A 12,690-nucleotide genomic window follows, 5' to 3' on the forward strand; every position below is an offset into this window, starting at 1 on the left:
TTTCCTGCTGAAAATTAAATTCATCCCTACAATGAACAAGATATTCAGAAGATTTCTACAGTAAACTATATTGAAATCTGAGGAAACCAAATACAACCTGAAACATAAATGTGATTAACAGCTGAGCAAATAAAAACTCTTCCAAGCAATTCTCAAATTTCATGCCATTTCTAATAAAAGATTCTCCACCTTCATGCACAAAAAGACTGATTTTTTTGAACAAAAAATGGTGCTTCCTCCACAGAGACCAGCATCTGCTTACATCAGCAATAAACTCCTAATTTAAGCTATAAGTTCACTTATAAAACTGAAGAGCTTGAAACAGTCAAGATACTTGACGACATTAYAGAGGACATACAAATTACACCTTTTCTCAGACTAACATTCTTCATTTTAGTACGAGTTTTGCTTGCAGAAAAGTGAAAGACRTTATTGATAGAAACACAATGTACATGCATTACACAAGATTGCTAAGGAGTCCTTCAACTCAATTACAGAAAATCAAAAATATTTTCCAAAGTTRTTATTTATGCATTCATTTGTAAAGGTCCTTTCACTAACTTAAGACTTTCCGTCAAGTTGGCATTGCCAGCTTTTGCTRCATCATTATTTAACTTATACCTCTTTTTCCTCCTGGAATGTTGAATTCTCATTTGTAAACATTAACAGAAGTTTGACGGTCAGTACTATTTGCACTTTGATACTCTCCATGAGAAACGCATCACAATAAAAGACCACCTTTTACCCGTGTCCATGTAAGTAAAAAAGGAAAATGCAGCATTACCAAGAAGTCACAAAGTTGTCTGAGGACTGATGCTTTTGCTTGAGGTAGAATGTTTATTTCAGTGCCTTCTCACCTGCAGTCTGAAATTTAGTAAATCAACTCCTTGATCTTAGTTGTTTGTAAGCCAGTTTGTTTTAATTTTGTCAACTGAATAGTAAGATAGCTTACAATTTTTAAAAYATATTTAAGCAATATAACATTCTGTGGATTCATCTCTGCTCTAAGTATCTACAGTCAAGCAGAAGAAAACCCATGCAAGACTTGTCTTTTCATGCATGCACTCGGGGAAAAAAAGTCTAATGTGTTTACACAAAATGGATTTTACAGCATTTTCTGTCAAAATACAGTTTGTTCAGTTTATCCATCTGAAAATGACATGGACATGAGTAAATATTGATAATATTTTTTAAAGTTTAAGAACTACTTCATTCAAGCAGTATATAGAAGTTTGAATTGTTTCTAAAATATGCTGTTACTATATTTTGTAAATTCTTTGTTCTTTCTTCTTTTACTACAAAAGCATTTCAACTAAAAAMAACATTTGAGCACTACTGTTCTCATAGTCCTATTTATGTGCTGTTGAGACAAGTATTAATATACTGTATCCCATATAGTATCCATTGAACAGTTACAAGCCCAGTAACTGAAGAGTTCCAAAGAACTGCCACAAGGTGGAGAYAGATGCCTGCGATTTGAAATAAGAGTTAAAAAAAGAAGCAAATAAGCTGTACTCTTAACATTTGACCCTCATTTTATAAACATTACTTAGATACACATTACTCAATGYTATTAGAAAACTAAATTGAGGTGGAATGGCAGGAAAGAAGAGGTAAAAGATGAACACTATSTACCTGTCTTTAGAAAAGGCCTCTAAAAAGCTTGTTAAAATTGTGTAGTTTTTATAATTTCATTACAACATATCCTTCTAGAATTTTAAACCACACAGATTTTGCTATTCAGAGAAGTGAATTAAATCCCTGAGTAACTTGTTTGTGTTTAAGACAGACAACAGAAAACATTCAAAAAGGTTCTATTTTAAAGGCCGTGATCCTATGAAAAATGCAGTTTTCAGACTTTTAAGAAGTCTCATACAATTGAAACCAGGACTGAGCATGTTACTCAATACTAGCTGAAGTCCTTAATTCTGGTTTTATGTAAATCACATCTTGAACAACAGCTAGCATAGCATTCTTCCTTACTGCAGAGCAGCTATAAGGGTTAACAAAGAGAGAACTTAATTTTAAAATGCAGTRCTACCCACCAACGGTAACCGGCCTTGAGTTTACTTGCAGACATCCAAGCGTTTCAGACGTTCTTTGCGCATGTACTTCTGAGTCTTCCCATGGCCATTTGCCCAYGGCCCCTCTACTCCGATTTAGTTAACAAGGACACATCAGGAACAAACTGAAATAAAGTTGCACAGTGGTTTGTGCAGTGCAAAACTAACATTTGCGTAATCACTAAGCCTAAATTACCAGTGAGATGAGGGTTTTCCTAGTGCATGACACTAAATTAACACTTTAAGGGGAATCTTTACCAGCAGAAGCATATGAACAGCATTACCTAACACTTTTGTACAGAAGTACAGATTAATCTGTTCTAAACTCTTAATTACTACCTTCATAATAAAGTGAACAAATGCATACTATCCCCAGATGCTTTTACAGTACAGGAAGCTGGAAAAAAAAATAAAAATAAAGTCTGGTACTTACTGGCACAGCAGTTGAGCCAAACTAATGTCTTAGGCTCTAGCTCCTTACATATTCAGCATCAGCATTACCTGATCCAAGTTCATTCTCGACCACTTGAAATCAAGTAAGTAAATCCTACACAAAAAACTTTCAAGTGCACCAGAGTTGTATTTTGCAAAGCAAGTAGCAGAAGAAAAYGTAGATGAACTACTTATTTTCCTTGTGGTCATCTGCATGTCAAGTATTTTTTAGTAAGRAAAAAAGTCAGGTGTATTCTGAGCAAACATATTTGGGTATCAATTAGGTTTGAGCAGCTCCATTATCTTTGATCAACAACAAAGACGAAAGTAACAACCAGCATTCATTCCAAAAGACAATCCTTAATACAGCCTCAGCCAGCAAATAAAGTAAACAGCTTCYTAAAAACCTCTGAATCTGCCTGTGCATCAGTTACTTCTACATCATACAATAAAGTACAAAGGGCCCTGAGGTAGTAGAGGACAAGTTAGCAAAACTGGAAACAGTACAGCATAGTGCTATATCTGAGCCCACAAGTCCTGCTGATACCGCGGTCTAGTTTGCTCTAATACAATGCAGGACAACATGAGCAAGGTGCTTTCATACTTAAAAACCATATGACTGACGTGCACAAAGATGGTGCCAACAACAGCAAGTCATAACAAGTTTACTCATATTTTATGTAAACAGGCATTTAACTCAACCTGCATCTAGGTAATGAGTTTGATATGCCGTACCGCTATTGGTAAATGATTCAAGGGAGAAGAGTGTAGTCTGCTAGATCCAAAGATCTCGGCACTGACTTCCAAAGTTTGAGGTCTTGGAAACATCTTTTATGGCTGTGGCTGTCYGGAGTTCTCCATGTGCAAACATACATATTTTTATGCTTTTAATGCGAATGCATGTGTCAGGAGCAAGTAATCAAGGAAATAAAACTTGGAAATGTACTTTGGAACACGTGCTCCCCTCTTGTGTGACTGTGCAACTTGCCCTAGTTGCCCAAGTGCATCTATAAAGAAACTGATTCTCTAATTAGACCACAGTTCCTCCTTTTCAGTCAACTTTCCTCCGTCTCACACAGACTGCCAGGACTCAATTAATCTTATTTAAAAACCTGTTATCACCAGGCTCTGGTTCAGATTCTCATGCTCCAAACTCCTGCAGGGTGCAGAAAAAATAAAGAGCAATTGCATCACAGTTTTCCTAAGAATCTCTATTCAAAAGYAAATTGCAAAAGATTACCACCACACTCCCAATAAATATGGTCATGGCACTCCAGGGTGCTTTTCTCCTCCCTGCCCCTCCAAATACAAGGAGCATAGTCACAGCAAACCAGGTCATCTTACAGTAGTAAGAAGTGCAGCCTAGCCACAACAAATGCTCAGCACCTGACTTCCTCACTAGGTACTTCTGGGATTTTACTCAGGACCATCTTTAGCTTAGTCCTGTAAACTGAGTGTGTCCATTAGCATCTGGAGTTCATTAGGCATGCYCCTAGTCTAATCTGCCAATCTAATTTAATCAGAAAGGAGTTCAGCTGATGAACTTTGAGACCACATTGCAGTCTGAACCAAAGCACAGACAGTAGATACAACTGAAAAWTCACTTTAGAAGCACACTCCTAATCCAAAATAACTGTAATGCTGATCCACCCTAAAACAGCTACGCACAAAAAATTACAAAAGTATTAGTTAAATGTAGATTCTCAAATATTGGAGAAAAAAATACTTTTTTTCAGGTAAGAGCTACTTACAAGCTAYCTCAGTCTAAGACCATGAGCTCACATGATGCACACAATTACTCAAGAGGTTCTCCTTCAAGAAAAAGCTTCACAGGGTGGGGAGGGGRGTTCAGTTTCAAAAAAATTCAGCACACAGCCAACACCTCTGAAACAACTTCTTAAAACAGTCTTGAAATGAAAGCAGTTCTGGTCAAGACGCACTGTATTTTTAATTCTGCTACTTCAGYTGAATTTTTGTAACTTAGAAGGCTACAGTGTGTTAACTGCTATGAAGTGCACAAATACCCATGAAGATATGCATTTAAACCCTAACTGGTGTTAACYCTGGTTGCTATTACTTCAGTAAAAGACAGTAGTAACTGCTCTGCTGACAACACTGTAATAAAGATTAAGTAGCCTCACAATCAACTCTAGTAAGAGAAACAAATACTATTTCTTAATAGAACCCATACTTTAAAAAACAACCTAAAAAGACTGAATTTTATTTAGCTTTATTAATAAAACATAGGATAAAGTTAAAAGATTGCTATGACATTCAGAACAGGATGCCAGAGATAATTATAAAATAGCAATGAATCCAAACAAAAGATTAAGATCACATATACTAAAAACAGTCCTTATCCCCGGAAAGCAGCTGTACATAGTGTTCTTCCTACAAAAAGCCCATCATCTTTCATTGAGGGGAGGGAGCAAAGGGAGGGAAAAAAAAATCAATAAAATTAAAGAAGTAAAGGCATCAGTAGATAAAGCTGTCATTTTAAACATTTCCAACTTACTGAGAAGTAATTCACAAAAAGTAATTACAGGGGGAAAAAAGTCAGTGCTGATGTTTCTTCTTTAGTCATGCAATCAAAGCACAAACAGCAAAAAAGCACTTAAATTTACACTGATTATATTTTTAAAACCATGTGCACATTGCCATCATTTAAAGTGCAAGCTACATGTTTGCTGAATTCTTAGAAGGCATAACAGGTGAGATGGAAGTTAAAGTACTGCCATCAGTGGTTATACAACTAACCAARGATGCTGGCAGCAGATTTCAAATGCTAACCATGCCTTGTGCGTTATTTCCTCTTATTTATTACCAGCCAAACACATATTCCATTGCTTTAGATACAATACTTTCATCTTTCCTAGGAGTCTGTCTGTCAGAAACCACCTAGAAGGCAGGAAAAAAAGGAAGAGAAAATAAAGAGAATCAATCAACATATAGTTAACTTTCTTTACACTAATCATTTCTCTTTTTACTACTACTACTACTACTTTTCACTACTATCTTTTACCAAAGTATGTCTGTAAGTTCCAAAACAAACCCTTTATTTCTGGAAAAGTGGTAACTTTTTTTTTTTTAAATGACTTTAGCAGTTGTGCAAACTAAGTTTGTACTTGATACTACCTCTTTACCACTTGCTATAAGAAATGACAGAAGATAAAAGCTAAGGTCACAYTGATTATTCTAAAACTGTACATTAATAGATTCAGTGATGCTGGGATGATGATACAAAATCTAGCAAAAAGGATATTTTAGTACAATGGACAGTATGTCCTTATGTCATCTGCACCTTCACAGCCCAAACCTTGCATATAGTAGAAYACAGTAAAGGTGAGAGAYATGCTTTGTTTTGATGYTGTGGATAGACTCTGTTCCAGAAGCCAAGTGTAAAACAGCAGCAAAGCTGGCCCAGCAGCAAAAGCCTGGCCACAGGATCATTAAAGCTTGCTGAAAGGCTCTATTGTTTCTAAAGTAATGGAAGCACAGWCAAAATGAAAACTCTGCCAAAGAGTTTATTTGTAAAATTACATCTAAATATGGCTAGCTATTTTTCTCTATAACAGTTTGGGACTGATAGAATTTGGCACTCTTGGCAATTCTAACTTTTTAAATGTGCAACAATGTTAGCTTTGTTTGTTCAATAGTAAKTTTGCACAGCTATAGATTGTACTTGCTTGTAGGCCTTCAATTTACTGCATTTACTTTCATTAAAAAGTTACCTAAAAACTGCCACGCTAAAGTTTGAGGATAGGTTTGCAGTGTATTTGTACTGCATCCAGTTCTGGGCTCCCCAGGACAAGAGAGACATGGAGCTACTGGAGAGAGTCCAGCGTAGGGCTACGGAGATGATCAGAGGGCTGGAGCACCTGCCCTGTGAGGAACGGCTGCGAGAGCTGGGCCTCCTCAGCCTGGGGAAGAGAAGGCTGAGGGGGGATCTGATCAATGTGTACAAGCACCTGAAGGGAGGGTGTCAAGGGGACGGGGACAAACTCTCTTCAGTTGTTCCGTGTGACAGGACAAGAGGCAATGGGCAGAAACTGAACCACAGGAAGTTTGGCCTGAACATGAGGGGGAATTTCTTCCCTGTGAGAGTGACGGAGCACTGGAGCAGGTTGCCCAGAGAGGTTGYGGAGTCTCCTTCTCTGGAGATACTCAAGGCCCACCTGGATGCAACCCTGTCTAACATGTTGTAGGTGACCTTGCTGAGCAGGGAGGTTGGACTAGATGATCTCCAGAGGTCCCTTCCAATCTTAACAATTCTGTGATCTTTTTAAATGTGTCTAGCCTCAAACAAGGGGGTTTTTGCCATTTCCCCTTAAAATACCTGGTAGTCACTAGCAGAAGCTTTATATGCTGTTGCAAGCGGTCTCATTGTAGAAATTCTGGTAGTATTTGCAGGTTGTACTGGTGTGCCTAAGGATTTTGTAGGTGGAGTAAAGACTGAAGACACTGAAGTTGTAGAGCTTCTTTCAAAGTTTTCCATCACACTCTTGGGGGGRAGGGGGGAGGAAAAGAAGTTAACATAGCACAATCAAAAACTGAAAAGCTGTAAAACAGTATTCCAATCTTTATGGATTTATCTAAAATTTTTTGATAAAAAAAGATACATCCATATATCAAAGTGAAGACTACGCTTAAAATGCCTTTTAGTACAAAGCAAGGTGCTTAAGTACCTCTCCATAGCTATGTTTAATCTACACAATAATGTCCAGAATTTTCCTCAATACAATTTATTCGGATGTTGAACTATGCCCTTGCAAAATAGCAAAAGCTGGTAACCTGTTGGCTATCTATGCTTAAGGTCAGCCAAGTGCCTTGTATTTAAGTAAAAGCAGTTGCTAACTTACTTTGTCTATACAAGGCTTGACACCAATCATGATAGATTCACCAAAAATTCTTCCGTCTTTGCTTAAGGCTTTCCGGGCTTGAAGCTTAGACTGATATCGAATGTGCATCCAGTTTCCTGTGTTGGACATCTGTAAGAGATTAAAAGAAAGTTGCAAAATTTAGCCTGTTAAAGAATGCGCAAGAACACTTTCAGAGAAGTCTCAAACTAAGACATACCACATGCTTTAATATGTTTCCATACTGAGCAAACTGGAGAAGAATGTATGAAGCTGATGCTTGAGGAAATCTGAAAAACAGAAAAAAAACACACTCAAAAAAATCATGAGAACTGTAAGTTGTTTGGTGCTAAAATACATCCTTATAAAGGGTTTCCAGAAATGCAAAACAAGCCAATGTGTTAATACTGTTTTAGAAGCAGTGACTTCAGGTGCTTCTTTCTATATGTTGCCAAGAGTTGCCAAGACTTTGTCCAGTATTTCTAATACTTCAGAAATCAACTTACCCAAACACAGTTACCCATGTGTCATCCAGCTGATCTTCTGAAGTTAGGGAATCACCTTGAGTATAAAAAGGATCTAGCTGAGCAGGAGATAGAGTAGTCTTTCTGGGCTGTCCAATACTTGCAGGACTGAATACACTTGAGGCTGTTAAATTGAAATGGCATTGTTGAACAAGTTACTTTTGCAAGACATAAGCTTAAAAACATAGACTAAAAGGATAAATTCAACATCGCGTGTTTCATTTGTATATGGAAAAGTTTGGTGAATATTTATTTGCCAACAAACAGTAAGTCAACTCAAACTTCACATCTGCAAGCATGCTCCCCTGAGKTTTGTAACTAACTACCCAACTTTCCTTTTTAACAGTTAAAAAGTAGCAGCAGCTTAATACAGAGGCCAAATAGGAACAAGAAGACCCAGAATTAAGCCGAGCAAGATGCCATGCCACACAGAAGGAAGTGGAAGGCCTTATGAAGGTGGAAGGTCACCCATCAATTTCAGCAGCTTTGCTCAAGTAAAACCACCCCCATGCTCAATCCAGTAACAGGTTCTCCACAAAGAAGTAGAGATGGTTGATTCAATTAGAGTCACGGTATAAAGATATTTCCTGTTCACAGCCCCATACCTTTTGAAGAGCTAGCAAGAAAGATGCGACTGCTTTGCAAGTCAGCAAGGAGTTGATCTAGTTTGGACAGTGCTGACTCTTAATTGTGTGCTAAAGAAGGCAATAAGAAAGTAGCCTATATATTTTGACAGGAGGTCTACCTGTTCCAGGAGTGGATGGCATAGTTCCAACCAAYGGACTCTGCATTACAGAAAAGCTGGGCTGTGTTAAAATACAGAAAGTAACAATTCATTCTTAGAAGTACACTTTTTATGTCAGAAATCATCATTTTCAGGCAACTTAATGTCAGGCAAAAATATTAACAGTTTACCTTAAGCTACTCATTCTAACATTTAAGATTAAGATCAGACCCATTCACATGTATATTTAATAAAAGGCTTTCCAAACCCCCCACAATCTCCCCCATCTATTCAACACCATTTTTACATTCTAACATCTTAGTAACCTAGCAGACAGCCTGGACATCCAGTAGGCCTCAATTATTACAGGCTAAAATTTACAAGTGATTACTAAGCCACAGAAAATACAGTTAGGTTTCTTACTAAGAAACTGAACTGTTAGAAGCAGAGGTAGTACAGGAACATAGAGCATAGTATTACACCCAAGGGAAGCATCACAAGGAATAAGATTTAAGAATTGTCTATAGTATTTTATCATCTGACAAGCAACAGCTCCTGTCATACAAGAAGAAAGCCTGTTTAAGTCATAGGAATTGGAAACTTTGGACTAACAAATCCATTATCTAACATCAATCGCATATCCTTTACAAAGCCAAATAGCTTTTGGTATCAATACTCAGAAACCTTAAAGGTTAATTTGTTCAAAGTAAGCATCTTACTATTGCTGCATTATAGTATTTCAGACGTTATTAATGTGCATCCTGATGGAAAGAATGCCAATATCATAAGTTACTAGCATCTGATTTTTACTAATAGATTTAGAAATCATGTAAGTATACACCCACTTGTACTTTCTATCACTAGACTTAGTATAATCTCTCAATTCTTTAGTGTAACTTCAAGTTTTAGCTGTTATTCATTATTTTCTCTTTAATACAGAAGAGCCTCAATGTCTAAAAAAATAATTTGAAATTCATTTCCTATCCTGAACCATGGCAACTCTTATGTCTAAAAATCAAGCAAATTGGAGCTCTTCTATACCTAGCATTTTATCTGATAGCTGCTAATAACTTTTTTTGGAAACATTACTCCTTTAAAACAGTAGTAGAGCCTCTTCTTCATACAGGACTTGAACCTTTAGAATAATCCTTTCAGAAGGCAACACTCAGTAAAAGGCCTGCTCCATTCAGTGAATGTCCTCTTGCATCAAAAGGATCATTTTCACCAAAAAAGAGCTTGCTAGCATTTGACTGCTCAGATGAAGTGAACAGCAAAGGTATTTATTCACATAACCTTCTAGAAATTTTACTGTTGCTCTTTCAAGATGACCTGTACCCCCCGTCTCCTATTTAATAAGGTATTTTACTCAGCATAGAATGTCTTCTACTTCTGTAAACACACTAAAAGAAAAGATCGCATATATTTGGACATTTCTGGCTACCAGCAACCAAACAAACTTCCAAGAAGATGAAGAGCTGCAAAAAGTCTGTATTTGTCATGTAAAAAAGCATAACAGTGGCAAGATCTGCATTTTTCATTCTCCACTGTCTATTGATAAACAGCAACTACAGAAGAAAGCTCCACTACTGCAGAACAACCACTACAGAGGAACAGGCACACAAAACAACTACAGCAAGCAACAATTGGAACCAAAAACTGAGTCATTTTGYTACAACTGTTTATACAACTGAGCTAAATAATTCACTGAAGCAGTAATCACATTTTCTACTGAGAATACGTCAGTACCTAAACTACTTACTGGTCTTGAGGTTAGAGGTGTTGGTCCAAGTCCAGGACTAGATAATTCATCATATATGCTTCTAACTGGTGGAGCACCACCTTTATCTTTATGCGTAGGGACTACTGGTTGTGGGGGAGAGCCACCTGCACTTAAAGGGAACAGATGAAAAGCCTAAGAAAGTATGTAATTTTAATCCATTGTTATGTTCTTGAGAAGTTCAACAGCAAATTCAGCCATGAAAGACCATTTATTCTTTCACTGGGGATTTGCAAAACCATCTGACCTACTAAACTGCTCAAGTTGGAAAGGTCTATGCAGGAATATCACATAGTTATCAGAAACTGTCTCCTTACACAGGCATCATCTAAAATTTGTAAATCATTGGCTGTCATAGCACATTTCATTCTATCTGATACATTCATTATTTAAATGCACTTGTTCTTTCTAAAAGTTCTAAGCATAACTAGCTACATCCTTCCTGCTTTAAGGCAGATTAGCATTTGAATCGTTTCAGAGACTAGCTGCCCTGCATCAGACACACAAAAGCAAGGTTTCTAAGAATTAAGGGACATACTGTACTAAAGAACCATGTCAAAATGTGTACAACATTGCATACGCTGTCACACTCCCACCRTTTCTTCCATTCCTTCCCATAAAACTTCATATTAAATAAAGTGTAGGCTCCTGAGAGTAGGAACTGGTTTGCATATAGCAAAGATGAAGTTATCTGCCTTATCATTTCTTACACATTAGGACTTTCACTATTACAGCAAATTAAATTGATTGGAAGACCTTGATATACCTCTGAATACTTTGTGAGGGTTTACACTAGAAAGTAGTTTGACCTTACAATTTTCACTTACAAAATATTAGGAAGTTAAGCTTTTCAGAGGCATTTTTCAACCCTGAGCTTCAAGACTCCTCTCTCACCAGTTTAACGCATCGAGGAACTGCTTTAAGATACTATGTAAAGCACTCTCCCTTCAAGGTTCTCACCTTAAGTTTATATAATATATTTAACCACTTGTTTTAGGAAATCTCTGTCAGTATTTTACTGGTTGYTCTGTTTGTGAAATTGATACTCTGTTGCTGTAATAATCCCTTCTTAAACAATATGTGGTGAAATTCCCATGATTATTTTAGATTTTGAAACCAGTTTCTCAACAGGGTTGTATTTAAGGGGAAGAGGAGGAAAGGCAGTTGGGAAGAAAAAAGTACCCACCCCAAACAGGTGAGAAAGGTCACTACTCCAGCCCACCATTACAGCAGACATTAACACCAACAAACACTGTATYAAGTGCTAGATACTGATTAAGGAGTATTTTTTTTCCATTCAATTTTAAGAATCTAACAAACTGTAAGTGACTTTTTAGAATTCACTGCACAGAAATGAACACCCTCCATGAGCTGCATTTAGTTTGCCAGCAGATAACTAACTGCTTTGAGCAAAGAGAAAACATAGATGGCTGTACATGCAACTGATTTGTAAAGACTTGTATAAATTGAATTTATATTAGAAAAAGTTCATACTACCTACCTTCAAGTAACCTTTCCTGGTACCAAAACTGCTGATTTAAAATATTTATTAAACTTCAGTTTAGTGTGGCTAAACCCTTCAAAGTAGGCTGATCACATTCAAATTCACTATCAAGCAAGTTCTAAAGCTATACGGATTCAAGTCTGTAACGGTCAGACAGAGTAATAAAGAAAACCCTAATTCTTATTTTTAGGATAACCTTTCAATCTTTAACGAGTTCTGACCTGCGAGTAGAGGAGACCTCATTTCCATTACGCCAACAGTAGGGCCACTCAAAGCACGTGGTTGTGGAGTCACTGGCGCAGGCAGATCTCCCATCAGAAACCCAGGAAGAAACTGGGCGCTAGCACCCGACTTGGGAGATGTCGGGGAGCCAAGAGTCATTGGCTCAGCTCCTACATTAAAAAGCAAACARAAAAGAAAAGTTTGAAAACATCAAAGCAGCCAAACAATCCAGCCTTTCTCGATGCCTAAGTAGCAGTTCGGTGAACTGTAAACCAGTTCACAGTGGGTGACTGAGATGCTGCTAATACCTTATTTTTCAAGGAAACACAGCTTATCATAACCTTGCATTTCCAGCAACCGCGCTACCTAAAAGGCAGGGAAAGAAAAACCTGCCGCAGCGGGACTTCCTTCGCCAGACGCACCGCGCCGGCTGCGCGCGGCGCCTGCCCCGGACGGCGGTTGCTCTTTCCAGGCGTTTTGTCCCTCTCCTCCGGACAGGGCTCCCGGCGCGTCCCGCCCTCGGCGCGCTCTGCGGCCCAGCGCAGAGCGGGCTCCTGCGGCCCCGCCACCGGGGTGCTCGGAGCGCGG

At 37.9% G+C, this 12,690-nt stretch overlaps 1 protein-coding gene across 1 annotated transcript in view; it reads right to left on the minus strand.

Annotated features, from left to right (window-relative positions):
- Positions 1-4,709: 4,709 nt before the first annotated feature.
- Positions 4,710-12,690, minus strand: part of NUP35 (nucleoporin 35) — an 8,153-nt gene continuing 172 nt past the window's right edge. Inside the window, exons 2-9 of the mRNA XM_085321901.1 lie at positions 12,102-12,272; positions 10,359-10,483; positions 8,621-8,681; positions 7,858-7,999; positions 7,572-7,641; positions 7,355-7,483; positions 6,832-6,996; positions 4,710-5,393 (exon numbers count right to left, since the gene is read on the minus strand). Of these exons, the coding sequence (XP_085178027.1) occupies positions 5,316-5,393; positions 6,832-6,996; positions 7,355-7,483; positions 7,572-7,641; positions 7,858-7,999; positions 8,621-8,681; positions 10,359-10,483; positions 12,102-12,272 (941 nt within the window). The 3' untranslated portion in view covers positions 4,710-5,315. The remainder of the gene's footprint in view (positions 5,394-6,831; positions 6,997-7,354; positions 7,484-7,571; positions 7,642-7,857; positions 8,000-8,620; positions 8,682-10,358; positions 10,484-12,101; positions 12,273-12,690) is intronic.

Source organism: Rhea americana, unplaced genomic scaffold (genome assembly GCF_003343005.1).
Source record: "Rhea americana isolate MKP2758 unplaced genomic scaffold, rheAme1 scaffold_12, whole genome shotgun sequence".
NCBI lineage: Eukaryota > Metazoa > Chordata > Aves > Rheiformes > Rheidae > Rhea > Rhea americana.